Source organism: Callithrix jacchus, chromosome X, assembly GCF_049354715.1.
Source record: "Callithrix jacchus isolate 240 chromosome X, calJac240_pri, whole genome shotgun sequence".
Classification (NCBI taxonomy): domain Eukaryota; kingdom Metazoa; phylum Chordata; class Mammalia; order Primates; family Cebidae; genus Callithrix; species Callithrix jacchus.
Window position 1 is genome coordinate 39,472,497 of NC_133524.1, and position 19,843 is coordinate 39,492,339.

The window sequence follows — 19,843 nt, forward strand, 5'->3', positions numbered from 1 at the left end:
GTAAAATGATTCCCCCGCTTGGATGGAAGGGAGAGAATACATGCAGTTAATATGTAAACCCTTATGGTACATTTTTCCTGAGATTTACTGAGAGATCTTTTTGTGTTATAAAATTTTGTGTCACAGAATTTTATTTTTAACACTATTACTTTCTAGAAGGTACCAACTGATAAAATAAGCATTTATTGTGTACTATATTTAGGACACCATACTGGGTGCTCCTGGAAATGTAAAACACAATGATTTGGTCCCTAACCTCAATTGTTTGCATGCTATTAGGAGCATAAAATGGACATTTGTGAAGTTTCAAGACAACTTGAAACTGTAATCTGTAAAACAACATAATTGTGGCAGCATTAATTGAACAGGCTTTCTTTTAACCCTTTGATGTTTAGTCTTTATTCTCAAGGTTTGATTACGGAAGAGCCCAAGATGCTGGATGTTAGTCAAAGATTGATCGAGTCCTGTGGTTCCCGGAGATTGTCAACCCTGGTTCCTACACATTTGGATGATGTTGTTAATAAACTTATTGTTCAGGGGAGCTTGCACTGTAGAGAACCAGGTTGAGCACAAGTCAGATACGCAAAATACAATGAACTATACCAAGTAACCAAGAAAACTAATAAAAGTTCTTGGCATGGTGTAGTCAAAATAACTTGGCCTGTGATTCAGAACATCAGGTTTTTGCTGTCTTAGTCCCTAACAGACTGTGGGACATAGGGCAATACTTAATTTTCTCTGAGCCTGCATTCTCATCTTGCAATGGGTATGCTAATTATGTGAGCCTCATGGGATTATTATGAATATTAAATGGAATTTTATGAATTAATATACTTTATAAACTGTAAAGCAGCTTACAAATGTTAGATGATATTTTAATTTTACTTGTTGCATAAAATCCAAGAGCTATTTTCTTCCTCCTGCTCTCTCTAATGATTATGTAAGAACATTTTTTTACTTATTCTTTTTCTGTATGTGTTTTGAGGTCTTCCCTCACAATACACTCCAATAAAAACAAAGATTATTTGCATCACCCCTGTATCCCCTTCTGTCATTCCTGACCCCTTCATGGAAAGTCACTGTTAGAATTTCTATCGCTGTAGCTTAGTTCAGGCATTTACATTTATTAATCTTTTAGAATTGGGGTCTTGCTCTGTTGCCCAGGCTGGAGTGCCATGGCACAATCATGACTCACTGTAGCCTTGAACTCCTGAGTTCAAGTGATTATCCTGCCTCACCCTCAGAGTAGCTAGGACTATAGGTGTATACCACCATACCTGGCTAATTTTTTAAATTTTTGTCATAGAGGCAGGGTCTCACTATATTGCCCAGGCTGGTTTCAAACTCCTGGCCTTAACCAATCCTTCTGCCTGGACCTTCCAAAGTGCTGGGATTACAGGCAGGAGTCACCATGCCCAGCCAGGCATAAGCATTTTAACATTAGCCGGGCGTGGTGGCACATGCCTGTAATACCAGCTACTCCGGAGGCTGAGGCAGGAGAATCTCTTGAGATAACCAGGAGACGCAGGTTGCAGTGAGCTGAGATCACACCATCGCACTCCAGCCTGGGCAGCAAGAGCAAAACTCTGTCTCAAAAAAAAAAAAAAAAAAAAGAACAGATGCCAGTATTATGTTGCTTCTGTTAGATAAGGAGGATCCCTGGTGCAATCCCAAATTTGCTTGCTTTTTATTTACTATATTATTTACTTTTAAAAATTTTCATGAATATCCTCTAGCATTTTAGAAGGCACTTATTTTATATATGCTTGGTCCTTAGGCTCTTTCTTCACCCCAAATGAGTATGTTAACAGATTGTAACACAGTATGACACCTCTTCTTATACTGTATTGTCCACACTGGCACATTTCTCCTGACCACCAAGCCCTCAATCTTGCATGGGAAGAGTCCCTGCTGTAGTAATGGTAGCCACTTGCTGAGCTCACAAGTCAGAAGGAGTTTGTGTTTCACAAGGTACAGCGAGAGGCTTGGTGAAGGTGAAAGGATATCTGAAGGATCCTGCCAACGCCACTGGATCATTTGAGAGATACCTACTTTGAATGGTCCATAGAGTATGATGAGTTTGGCAATAAGCCAATTCCTTCAAGAGCGTGTCTTCATTTATTTGAAGTCACTTGGCATGGAGCCTTATGTGGTCAAGCACCTAAACCACGCTTTTGGGAGGACCTTAGGGAAGGGTCTGGCCTCCTGGGAGTTGCCAGTATTGTACCCTCCCTGTAGTCCCCCTGGTTAGCCAACCAGGGATTCTGCTCACTCACTGGTACAGGGTGCTTGTGGCTACCTGAGTTGGGTTTCCCCAGGGTATCTTTGGGACAAAGGGTTGTGCTGGTAATAGGTCTATCACCACAGTTTTCTGATGCTGTACATAATGCAGTGTTTAAAGTCAGGCTGAACTATAGGCTGCATCACAGTCCCTATCCTTTATTTCAGGAGGAAAGGGATGGCCAAGTCTCGCAGTGACAGGCATGTTAATCAGTGGGTTGCTCCGCTCATAGCTTTTTCTGACCATCTGTTCTCCTAGCACTTGCTGATAAGATGGGGCATTGGGACATGGCCCTGCCCTCATCACAGCTGATGGTTTCCGAGAGGTCACCTGACCTGAGATGGGCCCCATCAGATTCTCTCTTCCATGAATTTGAAATTAGTGTTCAACCCAAGAGGCGGAGGTTGCAGTGAGCCAAGATCCTGCCACTGCACTCTAACCTGGACAACAGAGCGAGACTTCGTCTCAAAAAAAAAGTGTTCAAGGCTGCTCACCAGTGTCTGTTGGATGTTTGAATTGGGAATGCTCTTTTGTACAGATAGAGAAGAATGCAGCAGATGGGCAAGAGAAGTACGTCCCAGAGCCCTGCCTATAGGGAAGGGTAGCTCCCTTGGCCTCCTGTCCCAGGAGTTGCCAGCGGCTTGTGCTTCCCCACAAGATGCCCATGGCCCTCAGGAAGCCCCTTGCTCAAGGTGGCATGTATCATCTCTTGCTAGTAGCCACATGATCTGTGATTAAGATACTTTATGATTGAATGATACAAGGTAAAATGAGTTGGAAGAACAGTTTAGTAAAAATAATATCAATTGTATCAAGAATTATATCAAATAATATCAAGAATATAGCCATGGTGCCTGCTGGTCCATCCTGCCAGCAAGCCAGTGCAGTCCTTGGTCACAATCACTCACAGTATATGCTAGGGCTTCAGACAGCCCTTGGCTGTGAGTGAAGACATATGGTAAGAGCCAGTAGATTTCCTGTGCCCTGGAAAACCATGTCCTTGGCCATAACTTGTTCTGGCCCCTTCAATGCTGCTTTAAAGAGTGGTCACTGGGCCAGTCACTTTTAGTTGACACTGTCAGAGGGGAAGAATTTCTGCTTCTTGCTGAGAAGCCTTAGCTTTCTAAAATAAATTGTTTTGGTGACGCTTGGGGGAGGAAAAGGCTTACATCATTGGCCTTTGAGTTGAGAGACCTGATTACCAGGTTATAGTTTTCTGGACTTCTCATTTGTCTAAGACCACAACAGTCATAATTTGTTTCTAAGCACAACATGGAAGGAATGCAACAGCTTTTAATGCTGGTTCCAAACTTGAGTATTGCATCTCTCTAGCCTTTTTTAGACATCAGGCTCCCTGCCTAACCTCTCCCATCTCATGCCCTCTTAGCCACCTCAGAAACCAAAGAATGACCTGTTAATGTGTCCTTGATGAGAGCTATTTGCAATCAAAGTGCTCTTTCTGCTCACATTTCATTATCAGGAGGTATATATGTATATTTAGTAACAGTCCCATGAGGGACTCATCTTTTCATTATCAGGAGAGAGAGAGAGATACATACACACATATATGTATATAAAATATATATATAAACATATGGTTTATATATTATTATATTTGTTATATATAATATATATTAATATAATATATATTAACATACATATTTATTAACTATATATATAACTATATATATATAGTTAATAACAGTCCCATGGGGGACTCATCTGTTTTCAGGGAGCAGATGACTGGGGGTGCATATAAGATGTTCACAAAGTCTTAGAATACAAGGTAAAAGTGTCAGTCATAAGAGATATGTGGAAAATCTTAAGCACATTCAGAAGAGGATGAAATGATTATTGTCTTTGAGTGTCAGGAAAGGCCTCTTGGTGGAAAGGACATCTTTGTTGTGCTTTGAAGGGCAGGTAGGACCTGGTTGGGCAGTGATGGGAGAGGAGGACTGAGCAGGTAGAGCCCATCACGTATCCTGCAGGAGCAAGCTCGATGGTTGTGCTACCTCAGGGTCCAAAGTGGAATTGTATTTGCCCCCATAGCCATGTGGAGCTGTGTGATTTTCTACAGGAATAGATCTCTGGTGCAATGTACCATTGCTAATAGTGCCTTATTAGACACTTCTTCTTTTCAATTCCAATATACATCAGGTTTTTGACAGAATCCTTGTCTGTATGTGAAAAGTATGAAGGATGCAACTATAGCTTTTATAAATTTATCTTTAACCAGCTTCACTGATTCTTAAAGTCATCCAGGATTTCTGACTCTAAGAGATGTAGAATATATTTGCTTACGGAAAATAGAAGAATTAAAACAATAAGGCAAATACTACTTCCAGTGCCATACCCTCTTTGAAAGAACACAGCTCATTTTCATTGCAACCTCATTACACTGAACAAGCTTTTCTCTTGCTCTTAATGTGACAAAATTATATGACCCGTCGCTTCTTTTGAAGATCAAAGGAAATGAAACTCCAGATCTGGGGAAATGGTTTCCCTAATTCCTGTGCTGTTAAAGCTCCTATTCATCCATGTATGAAAATCCAGGGAGATAATTGGCTAGCAAAATCACAAGGCTTCTGGGACAATAGTCAGAATGAGATCAGGTTTTTGAGAAACAGTGCAACTTAGCCCTTCCTGCTGGATTTCCAGCCACAGGACTTCTGTGCCGTGGTCGCATCCAGAGTCTCTGTGGGGCTTCCCAGAAAGCTGTTTACCTTCTGTTGTAACACCTCCCAAGGCAACCCACTCCACTTTGGGCAGTGCCTATTATTAGAAAGTTCTTCCTTGTAATGAGTCAAATAACTTTCCCTAATACTGGCTTAAATATAGACTTTTGAGGACTAGCCTAGAAACATAGCCATGGTGTATAACTGTTTCTTGAAAAAAATGCATTTTGAATTTCAAACAAGTAATATATAAATAATCTGGAACACAGCCCAGTTCATAAAATGGAGCATGCCCAGTAAAGGGCATGGGAAGCCTGGCTCAGGAAAGGAGAAGGGAAGAGACCAGCGCCCACAGGTTCAGTTTGTAGAGTTCATTTCTTCCCACTCTGCCCTTACCCATGTTTCCTGGCTGTTGACAATTAGAAACTGCCCAAGAAACCTTGCTGTGGAAATTGGTTCAGGGTACTGGTTTCCTTATAGCTCACTCTTAGGAAGCACTTAGGCAGTATAAAGAAAACCAGGCTTCTCTTTAGCACTCACCTACTTAGAGGAGGAGGTCAGTGACTGAATAATATTGGACAGAGGAACTCAGCCCTCAGCCTTGCCTGCTGTTACTTACACTGCGGCAAGAGGCAGTGTGTCATAAGGGGCCAGGAAAACTGCCTTTAAGTTGGACAGAAATTGACTGGACTCCGGGCTGTACCACTTATTCGTTTTGTGACTTTGAGCAAGTTGCTGAAAGTCAACAACAGAAAGCCTCAAGTTTTCATCTGTAAAACAGAGATTAAGAGTTAATGTGATGAAGCGTATAAGGAGCACGGTACTGCTCAATAAATGTCATTTATCACATAAATACACAGTTAACTGTTTTTCTGGACTGTGCCCTTACTTCATGAACAGCCAATCAAATCCTCCTCCCATGCTGTGGGGTGAGCAGATATGATGAGGCTGCATTATCTGGTGACTCAGCCCATCACTTTTGGTCAGAGCTACTTTGAAAGGCGATTCCACAGTTTCAGAGTGGGTTCTCCTCATATATGTTGCACCGTGGCCTCTTGTTTCTCTTCTCGGGGCCAAAACCAGAGTACTTAAGTTTCTTAAGCTTTCATTCTAGAATGTGCTTGGTGGAAAACCAATACTCAAGATGCTACAGTTTTCTGTGTGTTTGTCAAGCTTTATTAATTCTTCAGATCAGTCCTTCCATAGGTTTTTTTCCTGGTGCTTATGATATTGAACATATCTGGTTCATCTTGACATATACCTGAAGATGTTTATTTCCCATACTGGCTTTTAAAGTTGCAAACTATAGCTTGCAGTGGAACATGCTTTCATTTCTGTAGATGTACCCACTTGAATGTAGGGTGGTGGGGGGGATGGATAGCCTTTTAAAATAAATGAAATATTGGCCATGCCCATAAATCTTATTTATTTTTAATTATCGCAGCCAAATTCTCAGGGTTTATTCAAGGATAAATCAGTGCCAGGATGGATGACACTGACTTATGAACTCTTCTTATATAAGAGTTAGGAGTAAAGGATTGCGGAGCAAGAACCTTCTACAGACAGGCTAAAGAGGACATTAAAGGAAAGCAGTGGTGGAGGGTCAGAGCTTTGTTCGGCTATTTAGTAGTGATGACCTTGGGTATATTTCATAGAGTTATTAAGAGGATTGCGCCAGATAAAGCATTAAAGCACTTAGCACAGTGCAGGGCACACAGATAGTCCCTCAGTGGTACGTTTTTTAAGAGAGGGAAATCTTACAAAAATGCCGTTCATTCTCTTGGCTCCTAACCATCAGCTACAGACCTCAAAGAGTTATAAGTTATTAGACCTTCAAATTACTTTTCTATTAGTGGTGATGGATTAGCAGGAACCATTCCCATGCTTTCTCATTTAGTCCCCCTTGTGGCCAAAAGCAGACATTTATGAAGCATGTGCTGGATTCGAAGCAATTGATCAAAGAATGGGTTTTTATCTGAGTGCATCCGCCAGGGCCTTACAGTAGTCAGGCCCACCATTTGGCCTCCTTGATGCAGTGCTAGTGACAATAGACTTTATGTCTCTAGAGTTCACACTTACTTACCTGCCTGATGTCTTGTATTTGATCAGTTAGCAAATATTTACTGAGCCCCTCCTTTGAGCGGGCATTTGTCTCGGTCTTGGAGATATGCCCATGAATAGAACAAAAATCCTTCCCTCACAAAACTTAGCATTCATTTTGGTAGACAGACTAAGCGAGTAAGGTAAATAGTGTAAAAGGTGATAGGTGCAATGGCGAAAAATAAAGCAGGAGCCCTGCGGAGGAGTAAAATTCTGGTTTCAAATAGGGTCATCAGGGAAGGGTTCATGGAGGAGTGGAGACTTGAAGAAATGAGAGATCTTGGAACTTCAGGCAGAAGGAAGGACAAGTACAGAATCTCTGAGACAAGAGCATGCCAGGAGTGTTGAGGGTAAGCACAGAGGCCCGTGAGGCTGCAGCAGAGTGAACCAGTGAGGGCTGCAGGTCAAGTAGGACCTTGCAGGCCAGGATAAGAACATTGAGTTTCTCTCTGAGAGATGAAATGTTGTGGGAGGATTTTGAACAAAATCATGATATTATTGGATGTAGGTTTCAACAGGATCTCCTCAACTGCTGTGTTGAATAGAGTATGGGGGTGGATGCAAAGGGAGATGGAGGCTTGGCCTAGGGTAGTAGTGGTAGAAGTGGTGAAGTGTCCCCTTTGTGCTTTTCTGAAATGTCATATTCTTTTTTTTGCCAGAACCATATTACTATTACCTTAAAGTTATTTTTTTCATAGTACTCTGTCAACATTAGACATCCGAATTTTCCCTGTACGTTGCATTTAGTGGCAGTACTACATATACATACTGTGTAGATGTATGAGTGTTGAAAGGAAAGTAAATTAAGTCACTAATAGAAGTTTTTAATTTTTTTTTCCTTAAATCACATCAGGAGAAAGTTAGGATCACTGGAAGGAGAATCTTACCTTACTATTTGTATGAGAATCTTGTTCTTGAACACTGCATGCATGCTTTCAGGTTTTTCCACATCTAATAGTAGGTCCTCTTCTAACATTATGTCTTATTGGCTCAAGTTTCACCTGAAAGGAGGCATGGATTCTTCAAACGACCCCACCCTATCACACCTCATTGGTGCATAGCCACATAGAGCATGGAAATTCAATGACTTTTTTGCCATCTGAGTTCTAGTTTCTTTCTGTGTATAAAGTATTTATTAGGACAACAGTTTTGATTTCAGTATTTTGAAGATGATAATCCTATATAGAATTATGCAAAGAAGATTTTCCCTTTTGCAAATAATGGAACTACAAGAAAGGCAAATCTGTTCAACAACATAATTATGAGAAAGAAGTGTGCCATTTTCAGATTGGCATTTAGGTTCCCATTTATGGAAGAATTGTTATGATTCATTTTTCCAGATTCATTTCCATCCAAAATTCACAAGGACATAGCCACTCAAAAGGAGCTGAATTTGAAGAGGAGCTCGTCACCAAGATTCAATCTGTATTTATTGAGCTCCTACTGTGTGCTCCAGAGGCACATTGTACTATAGGCATAGTGACTGGCTTTCAAATTAAAAACTGAGAATCATTGTCAGATAAGCAGTCATTCTGTTTAGATGGATATTAGGGCAGAATGTTTGAACAGCATGTTGTCTTGGAAAATCAGGTACAAGGTATGACTGAGGCTTTGGTGGATATAAAGGAAGAAAGGATTTATTCCTTCCCCACATGACTCTTAAAATCTTGATTTATTAATACAATTTATACAGGGCAGAACACAGAACAAATGTGTGGTCAGTAGAAACATTCTGTCAACACACATTAATATATGGCTCTTGTTTATAAGCTCATTCCGACATGATCTTTTTTAAAAGTATCTTATTAGTGTGGAATTTGACCCATTTTTTCACAGCACTGGTTACCTGAGGAATGGAAGGAAGGGAAGGGATTTCTTGCCACAACTCTTCCTGATGGTGCTAAGACTGTTAGTGCTCCTGGCACTCATGCAGCCTCAGTGTGTATTGAACTGTGCCAAAAGATTTTAGATGTAATTGAGATCAATGTGGGGGTTTCATGAAGGAGGTGGGGCATAGAGGAAATCCCCCAAACATTAAGCTTCCATCACTTTAGCCACTACAGTTGGTCCTGATTTCTAAGTATGTAAATCTCCTGGTAAGTGGCTTTGCTGGCCCCAATTGCTAATAGGCATTACCTATATGATGTCTATTTATATATTTGGGTCATCATGAAACAAGAGGTATGAGCTACATTCATATAGTCTTAACCTCTGGTTTGTTTGCTTCTTTCTTTCATGTGCTCTTGGACTCTCAAAGTTGAAATAAGACCTTCGCTATTAGTATAGATCAAAAACATAAGTCCTGTTTTAAACATTTGCTAGGAGAACTCAACAATGCTTACAAAGAAAAATTAATGCCAAGAGGCTCAGAATAAACTAACCTTAACATTCCTCTCTGATGTAATAGAACGTTTCTCAATGTATGAATATGTGTGCAGTTAAATTCTTTTTTTCTTTTTGCTTAGGGGGAAGAAACCTAAAGTCCATAAGCTCTTAGGGTAATATGAAAAAAAAAACGAAAAGCCAATTAAATAGGGCTTCCCATTCTTTCTCTTTTCCCAGTGGGATATACAGAGTACCTAATACCATGTTCAGGAATTTTCTGTGACTCTATTTGTTGAATAATGGAATTAAGTATAAGGAAGAGCTGCTTGGGCCTCATTTGAAAGGCTTTAATTATTCAAATAGTAAAAGCCTCTCTTAACAAGGTGGTATTTATTATTATTTTAGCAGCTGTATACCCTGATTTTCTGTGACAGGCCAATTCCAAAGATCTCTACCATGTTCAGATTTTTTTTTAATTCTGAAAATACTGTCACCATATGGGTCAATTTCTACCACTTCATGGGCCCATAGGACATTAGAGAGTATTCCGTTTCTAGACAGCCGCCTCCTTGAGCCACCCCTCAGCTGAACTCCCCAGGATGAGTACAGAGCCTAGCAGGTGCAGCCCCTTGGTGAATGCTGTTGACCAGAGTCTCTGGCATCCTAGCTAACAGTTGAATTTTATCTTTGCCCCTCTGAGGACCACTGGACAATTCAAAAAACACAAAGAACTCTAGCACTGGAAGGGCCCTGTGGCTAGTCTTGCTACTTCGTAGATGATGAACTAAGACACAGATATGCAACATGACTGGTGTAAGCTGGTGGTTGCGACTTAACTGAGAGAAGGAAGTATTGTTTGCTGGACTTAGAGCATGCTTGGAGCCATTTCCTATGAAATGATTAGTTGTTTCACTACACATATGAAGACCCACAGCCAAACCTAGAATTTCTGACTTTTCATAGCGCTGTTCAAAGCCATTTTCATATGTTCAAAAGCATCTGTCATTTGTTAGAACTTGCTAGACAATGTGCATTTTGGACTCTGTCTGATCACAGATAAAATCCAAATAGAAGCTAGAGTTTGTAACAAGTCGCTCTAGGCTCATAATCTAACTCCTGAAACTTGAAGTCTATGAATTAGCTGTAGGATGTAATATTTAAATCCAAAATTTAATCTCAGTAGACTGTACTGGGTGCATAAATAGAGAGTACGCTGTCTGCTCATTAGTATATGTGGGGTCATTGAATTGTGCTGGCATTTTGTTTCCCACAAGTCTCTCTCTCTTTCTCTCTCTCTTTTTTTTTAATGAGGTCTTGTTCTGACACCCAGGCTGGAGTGTGGTGGTACAGTCTTAGCTCACTACAGCCTCGACCTCCTGGACTCAGGTGATCCTTCAACCCCAACCTCCTGAGTAGCTAGGACTATAGGTGTGTGCTGCCACGCCTAGCTAATTTTTGTGTGTGTTTTTCTTTAGAGTTGGGGGTCTCACTATGTTATCTAGACTGGTCTTGAACTCCTGGCCTCAGCTGATCCTCCCTCCTGCTTTGGCCTCCCAAAGTGCTGGGATTACAGGCGCAAGCCACTGTGCCTGGCCTTGTTTCCAATAAATCTTTAAAGGAGAAAAAGTCTCTTTCTTCCATGTCCTACTTTTTGTAATTGGCAGCCACCTTCATAGACTTGTCCACTCTGTTTTGTGTCTCCTTGCTGTCCCCGTCTTCCAGCATTGTTCTCTCGTGTTCTAGTGACAGTCTTCCTCCAGCCTTAGTCCCTAACCTTCTCACAATCTTCTACTTCTGTTTCCTAAGATTCATTGTTCCCTTTTAGCTGTTACTTTTGGCCTCAGCCCTCACCTGCAGCTCCTGAACTCCAGCCCCACATTCACAACTGCCTTCTGAGCATGTTGCCTATGTGACCTTTGGTCACCGGAAACCCAATAGAAGACAGAGCCTGGACCAGACGGTCTCTGGATCTCCTTTTGGTTTTCAGATTCCATATTAACAAGTCAGTATTTAAGATTATCTCACTCCTCTCCCCCTTAACCTCTCTGTCTCTTTTTAATGATCCCACTAACCTCTCAGCCATGTAACATGTATTGTCTTACACACGCACACACACACACACACACACACACACACACGATGGAGTAAAAAGGTTGAATTGGCCAAAACACTTACCTGGAGAGTTCAAAGCACATTTCTTACTGCCATTAAGATAACAGTGAGATCTTCTTATAAAAAGTAAAGCTTTTGTTATGCTAGTGAGCTTATAAATTTTTGCATGTCTGTGTAAAACTACAAACGTGTGTCCTGCTGGGCATTCTTCCTACCCTTTCTTACCCAGGAGCCTCTCACCACCTTGGAAAGCTGACAGAACAGTGGGCTTCAGGTCCAGAAATGAGCCCACTTTCCTACCCCTGCTGCTGGTGGTTTATCAGGTACCGGGAGAACCTTAGAAACTCTCTTTTGTTTGCCTAAAGGCGTAGCTATAAATATATTTCAGGGTGACTGAGTATGTCAAGTTTGAGATTCTGATTTGTTGTATCAGAATGTTAGAGCTGGGAGGGAAGCACTGGCAATCAGGTTTCTCTGCCTCCTGATTTTACTGAAGAGGGAACTGAGGCCCAGAAATATCAGGTGATCTGCCCAAAGTCACACAGCTCATTAGGGACAAAACTACAACTGAAGCCCTGGTCTTCTAACCCCCAGCCCAGAGCGCTAACATTTTTAATTTTAATTTTTTTTTGAAATGGAGGTCTTGCTATGTTGCCCAGGCTGGCCTTGAACTCCTGAGCTCAAGTGAACATCCTGTCTCATTCTCCTGAGTAGCTGGGATTGCAGGCGTGAGCCACAGCACTCAGCTAACATTCTTTTTCTTTTTTTTTGAGACACAGTAAAGCTCTATTACCAAGGCTAGAGTTCAGTGGAATGATTTTGATCACTGCAACCTCTGCCCTGCAAGTTCAAGTGACTCTCCCACCATGCCTGGCCCCAGCTAACATTCTTTTAAATATTTTGAGTCCGTTTCTACCACTCACTCATCTGGAATGGGTTCTCAAGCCCAGTGAGGAATCCAAATAAATTCTGGCTCTTAGTTAAAAACACTAAGTATACACATAATTTGTAATAAAATTTTAAGTTATAAATATAATGGATACATACTGTTACTTCTTAAAGATAAGACTACAGCATCATAGAAGCTGCTGGTTTCTGCGATTTTCTGGTTGCTTTCTCCACCTCTACCTAATCAGGTCCCCACATTGTGCAAAGACTTCTCCTCTTTGTCCCCCTGGCACACACACTCACATAAGAATCAGCTGAAAGAACAGTTTATCAGGTACTTTTCCTCTTAAAATCTAATATCTGAGGAAAGTAGATTTTAATTAATATTATTATGATTATTTTGAGATGGAGTCTTGCTCTGTTGCCCAGGCTGGAGTGCAGTGGTGTGATATCAGCTCACTGTCACCTCCACCTCCCAAGTTCAAGCAATCCTCCTGCTTTAGCCCCCCTAGTGATTACAGGCACACAGTACCATGCCCAGCTAATTTTTGTATTTTTAGTAGAGACGGCGTTTCACCATGCTGGCCAGATTGGTCTCAAACTCCTGTCCTCAGGTGATTGACCTGCCTTGGCCTCCCAAAGTGCTGGGATTACAGGCATGAGTCACTGTGCCTGGCCATGGATTTTAATTATTGATGATGCATATGGAGTTTTAGTGTCATGCATTTTCTTCTGAGTTACAGAATTCTCTGGAGGATAGATATTTCACAATTCTTCTGTGTGTAGTTGCCAGGAAGGAATTAACCTGTAAACCTCTGGGATGATTGAATTGTGGGTCTCCTAAAATGCAATCTAGCTAAGACTTCTGCCTATGATCGTGCCTGTGTTTCCTTTTGTTGGTTTTTAGTTGCAGTGCTTTCTATTCCATATGGCTACTTAGTAAGCAATCTCTTTTTGATAGCTTGTACCTCTGTGATTCAATTTTTGTTTTTTCAATTAAAAAAATTTTTTTTCTTTAATTTCATGGTTTAGTAAATATGAAGTTGTATCATTAGAATAATGTGCATATATTCACATAGAAGGTGGGGATTATGAACCTTGTCTTAAGAATTTAGTGAGGGGAAATGAGGACTTTACCCTCTCACACCTGGCACAGCAGCTGCAGCAGTTTCATCATAAGGTGTGTGGTCTACATGCACAAAACAGAGTGGGATTAAGTAAAATGCCTCTGGACAGGTGAGAAAGGTGGAAGCCCTCTATTTCTGGCACCTCTCTGAAGATCAGGATGCTATAAGATCTGCGGAGAGACTTCTCAGCGTTAGCCAGGTTGACCTGGCAAGAGCAAGGGAATTGTTTCTGTTGGCTGCCTGCTCCCCTAATATCCATTTTAGGATTAAAATAAACCTTAGTAAGTCTGTTTCAGAGCATTTTAGATATGCCTTGGCATATTTCCAAACGTATCCATAAGTTTTCTTCGAGTGTAATTTTAAAGTAATATGTATCATCACACAGAAGCCTTTTCGGTTCTGATCTAACTTTTCTGATGCCATGATTATAGTTTTATTCTGCCTCATCACCAAGCCTAAATTGATAGTAGCTAGTGGTACTTTGCTACCCACAAATTTTGAGCTGTGCTGTAAGCACATAGAAAATGAGATGCTGGGAAGAAGCAAGAAAGTGAGAGCCTCAGCCTGGTTACTGCTGATGGAAGGCTGGGCCTGCCATCCTGGCTTATGGTTGATTTGGAGCATATAAGGTGGTGCTGGTCCTTCACCAGGCCACTCATGTAGTTTATCTATGGTCTCCTATCTGTCTCCTCCTCGAATCACAGCATTGGCTGCTTGCTGATCAATTCTTCTGAGAAAGAAGCAAATGCTCCATGAGAAAGGTAATAAATGCTAATGATTGATTTAGGGATTTGAGGTCTCTGAGGAACTCAGACACACAATTGCTTTGGTGAACTCTGAACTTACTCACTGCACCTCAAAGCAGGAGAGAGATGTTAAAAAAAAAGGTCCTTTGCTTTTTAGTTTGAAAGTCATGTTTGAAATATTACTTTCCTGTGGGTGCTTGCAAAAGTACATGTGTGGAGTGAATGTGTGTTGACAGGAGCCAAGAAAAAAAATCATACATATGATAGTGGTTTTTGTTTTGGGCTTGTCTTTGTATGGTTTTTATCCTCAGTGAGAAACATTTTTATAGTAAGAAGAAGGTGAGAAAATTCCAGTTAGAGTGTTTTATGGATCTTTAGCCCTTTGCTTGTAGGTGTGTTTTCTCCTTCAACTACCAATTTCTTCTAACACCCACCTCACGTCCACCACCACTACTGCCACCAAATATGATCTTAGTCACCTAAGGGTGTGCCGCAGCCTAACCATTTTCTCCCTTGTTTGTTTAATCTTTTCTTCTTTGTCTTTAGCATTGTTATTTCCTCAGATTACTGGCCCTCAATGGTCCAGAGTTGCATTCTTACCATTTCTGATAGTTCTTCACAGAGGGTCAGAAGTATAGCAAATAGATGGCTAACGTGAAATTTCTTTTACTTTCTTTATAATTAGCTGCTTATTCATTTGTTCACTAGACATATACTGAACATTGACTGTGTGTAAGGTACACAGCTCCCATCCTCAAGAGGATGTGCTCCTGGATATGCGTGGGAGGTGGGTAGGGTACAGCAACACCATGGTATACTGCAGAGTGAGTTTGAAGAGGCTAAGAGGAGTAAGTAAAGTGTGTACCATAAGAATTTAGGATATAGAGTGATTGGATGGATAGGTAAGAAGATAGATAGGATGGACAGAATTCTAGGTAAGAGGATCATCATGAACAAAGGTTGGGAACTTCCAAGAGAATAGCTGTTTTTCTGGAACCATATAGAGTGCATAGGGGCAATGAGAGAGATAAGGCTGAAGAGGTGGGCTGTGGTATGTACAGAAGGCTTTACATATGCGGAGTTCAGGCTTCCTAAGACACAGCTGGTGGTTCATCAGGAGTGTTTGAGTATGACAGTAGCAATACTGAAGAAGGCCTTTCCTCTTTGGGTTATTCTTAGATTCCTAGCTCACGAGTGCTGGCAGGGACACATCTAACCCAGTCTCCACATTATTGAGAGGAACATGAGTCCCTTGAAAGCTTACAGGGGGATGGACTTGGTCAAGGTCAGGATGTTGGATGTTTTTTCTCCCATGCAATATGGTGCTCATAGTATTGTGCTTGTTTGCACCCACTGGCGAACTTTAAGAGGCGCCACTGAGATCTTTATAAGGAGTCTTTTACTGAGAAGTCATTATACAAAAAAGATACTTACACACGCATGTTTGTAGCAGCATAATTCGCAATTGCAAAAATATAATATCAGTCCAAATGCCTATCAGTTAACGAGTGGATAAAGAAAATTTGGGGTATGTGTGTGTGTGTGTGTGTGTAGTATTCCATATCCATGGAATACTCCTTAGCCATAAAAAGGAATGAAATAATGGCATTAGCGGCAACCTGGATGGAATTGGAGACCATTATTCTAAGTGAAGTAACTCAGGAATGGAAAACCAAACATCATATGTTCTCACTGATAAATGGGAGCTAATCTATGAGGATGCAAAAGCATGAGAATGATACAATGGACTTTGGGGACTGGGGAGAAAGGGTGGGAGCAGGGTGAGTGATAAAAGACTACACATTGGGTACAGTGTACACTGCTCAGGTGATGGGTGCGCCAAAATCTCAGAAATCACCACCAAAGAATTTATCCATGTAACCAAACACCACTTGTTCCCCAAAAACCTATTGAAATTTTTTTAAAAAGTCTTTTTCTGAAAATGGATTATTTGTGTAATTTATATTATATGAGCATTTTAACAAATTGATATTGTAGGTTTTGCACTTACACAGGGAGAGGCTTCATAGACAAAGCAATGATTGCATTTGGATAAATTATGTTATGAAAGGAGAAAAAGTCATTAAAATGATCTTGGTACTGTTTGCCTTAAAATCAGGATTTTTTGTTAACTCTGACATATTGCATGTAAGATTTGTTCTGGTAGCAACTGAACTTCATGAAATCACTGGTCACAGAAATGTAAGTTATCAGACTCTCATACTTGATTATCAGTATACATTTTCATTAAAGCAGTCACATTCCAATAAGGACCAGCAATAGCAGTTCACAGAATGCAGCTGCTCAGTTCATATTTGAAGTGTTATTGAATCTTTGGGAACAATCCCATGAAGTCGCAAGTTTCTGAATGAGGCTTATATTCAGCCTAAACAATGACTAGCTTAACTGAATTTTTGCTTTTGTTCAATACAGTTACATTGTGATATTTATAGCTTAGGCTGATAATGCTACAGTGGAAACTATGGGGGAAATTTCTCTTTGGTCCCATTTAAAATTACCTGGCAGTATTTACCTGATGTAGAAGTTGTGTAAGTATTTGGTATCTGATAAGCTTATAAAATACAGGTTCTAAGACCCAGAGAAGTGAAAAATGTATTTTTTCTCCTCAGTGGAATAGTAAGCATTTACTCTGTGCCTGGTACTGTGCTAGACATTAGTAAAAGATGGCTCAGGCACTGTCCTTTTCTACAGTGTCCATTGCATTTTTACCCCAACAACTTGACAGTTGTTTCTTAAAATTTGATTTTAGCAGGTAAAAGGCATTTTGTGTTTGAGAGGCTGCTCAAGGAAGTACTTTTTAAAACAACCACTGGGTGTCAGCAGAGGACTTGGCAACATCAGCGTTCTTGGTTTTTTTTCTTAATTCAATAGGCCATCTTCATTGGGATTTTTCAAAGGCAGTCAACCTCCACGGGGCCATTCTCTCCTAAATATTAGTGTCAAACACTTTCACCTCAACGCTGCATCACGATTGTTTATTTTTGCCTAATAAAAGTAGCACTAGTTTCTCAATCTTTTTCTGATTTAAAACTTTTAATTCTGTCTTTCACTGTGAAGCTTCTACAAAGTAGAGAACCTGCCAGGGTGGGGAAGTGTCACCAAACTCTTGTTGTTTCTGCTGACTCCTCCCTCATAGAGGTAGAGCTCACCCTTACCTTATACAGTGAAAGGTATAGGGACCATTCTTGGTCCTGTACACATACAAAAAAACAGTCTGATAATGGAGCTCGAGGGTTCCAAATTACAGAAAGTATTTTCAGAGCATAAAGGAGAGAGGCCTAAGCATCTTCACTGGCCCAGCCATTTGATTCTTGGTATAGCGTATATTTGTTGGTGCTCACAGACATTAGGAACAGTGTATTGATTGACAAGGGAAGCCTTGGCAAGTTGGGTATTGATTTGCATCATACCAATTCTCTCCATTTTTCTTATCTTGACTCCTCACTTGAGTTAGCAAACTAGACAGGGCATTTGTTATGAGGTACTAGGCTTTAGGGTGGGGCCAAACTGGGGATGGTCTTTCTTGAATACCCAGGTTTCTTTCCAGCCTCATGTGGTATCAGAAGTAGTAGCAGTTAGAAGGCTGTCAGTCTGAGTTGCTAAGCTACTGGTGACCTGAAAGACCAGCTTGGGATTTGGTGAGAGACATAAAGCAACCCCAATGGCTTTAGCAGCTAAAGCTGCCAGGGCGTATGGCCTGCAGAGGGTGGAGAGTTAGGCATAGCATGTAGCCTGGAATCTATCCCATAAAGTAAAGGCCTGATTGATGCAGGGTTCTAGTTTAGACATGCTTTAGGGATTTCCTTTGGACTGATCAGTGGGATTTGGCAAATCGCATTACAGCTAATTCCAGGAACTATGCAGATTCTTCTGTTGTTTTATATTGAATAAAGTATTAAGACAGCACATCAATAGGGATTCAAAAATATTTGGCATATTTTGTTTTTGTGGAAATTTCTGTAATAACCAAAGAGAATCAGTATGTTCCTGTAAACATTGTGCAGGATGTCCATATAATATACTGTGTACACACATGCCATCAAAGAGGGCAACTGTCATTCTTCCTGGGGTTATTCCTAGCTTGGTGTCAGACAGCAGCTGGGGGAAGAAGGCTCTCAGACCTGTTGTATGATGTGCTTTTTTAACTGCTTTTTTAAAAAGAAGTTCTTTATTGTTGGCTTGACTTCTAATTAACGCAATAATTGCATATGGGATTATATAAGGGGCATGCTTATTGGGGGAATAAAAGGTGTCTTTATGAGAATTTTAGTTAACACTCTGACATTTCTCATTGCTCAGGGAATCCTACAGCAAGTATGATCTTGTTCATGGAAACTTGAGTCTTCAAATTTGGCCACATTGCTCTGTGCTGATTCTCACCTTTCTCGGCAATAGCTTCACACTCTCCTCTCCCTCTTTCAGATCACTGGGGTGATCCTGCTGGCTGTTGGAGTCTGGGGCAAACTTACTCTGGGCACCTATATCTCCCTTATTGCCGAGAACTCCACAAATGCTCCCTATGTGCTCATCGGAACTGGCACCACTATTGTTGTCTTTGGCCTGTTTGGATGCTTTGCTACATGCCGCGGTAGCCCATGGATGCTGAAACTGGTGAGTGTGTCACAACATGCTTTCTCAATTATATTTTGGTAACAATATAAATTACATGGAGGTGAAGTGGTTTGTCTTGAGGTCACAGACAAGACCTTAACATTCACTGATTCTAATTTCAGTCCAGACTCTTTCCTAATGCATCCTTTAATCCCCTAGATGTAAAAACAACCCCAATCACAGCCTGGCACCCTAAATCTAGTCCCAGTAGAGATGATGGGTAGATGATGACAAAGCAGCGCCCAGTGATTGCAGTAGTCCATTTGTATCCTCATGACAAGATGTCCTGTTTCAGTTTTGAACTCTGTCTTAGAAGTTTCCTTAAGCATGTGACATGCCGCTTTGGTGGGCAAAGCAGCATCCTGAACATAAGCTGACTTTCACCTCCAAGTTCCTATTGGAGAAATGCTTTCTACCTCCTTGAACCTGGAGATGCACAGATACATGTGTGTGGTCTTCTCTGAACTTGCACTCCCTGGCTCAGGGCTATGAGAGTTGAGCTAAGCCAGAGCCTGCCACCCAGAGGACTGATGCAGTGTCAAGTGTTGGCTACCAGGACCAGGGAAGGTTGCATACTCTCATAGGACAGAAAAAGCAGTGATGCTTCCCAGAGGGTAAGGGCAGACTATTGAAAGGCTATTACTGTGATTTTTAACTTGTGGGTATACCAGTTACCTAATTTCTACTCACTGTTCATGTTCTTTATTGATGGAGATTAATGTTAAAGGATTTTATAGATAAAAATTAGTGAAGACCTCTCCTCAAATAAAAATTTAGTTTAAAATTATTTATTTCTGGCAACCCACTCCATGAAGGGGAAGCAGAGATTCCATCAGGGCCATGTTGCCTATCCCTGTGTAGCCCTAGGTTGTAGTAACATTTAATACCATCTAGTGATGTGTGTGAGTGTGGGAGTGATTCACTCCAAAGGATCCGTCTTCCCAGCTGGCACTGGGC

General features: G+C 41.0%; 1 protein-coding gene across 1 annotated transcript in view; it reads left to right on the forward strand.

Moving 5' to 3' along the window:
- The window catches only part of TSPAN7 (tetraspanin 7), a 121,782-nt gene that overhangs the window by 81,207 nt on the left and 20,732 nt on the right, over window positions 1-19,843 (forward strand). The window contains exon 2 of the mRNA XM_078362750.1: window positions 18,698-18,886. Within this exon, the coding sequence (XP_078218876.1) occupies window positions 18,698-18,886 (189 nt within the window). The remainder of the gene's footprint in view (window positions 1-18,697; window positions 18,887-19,843) is intronic.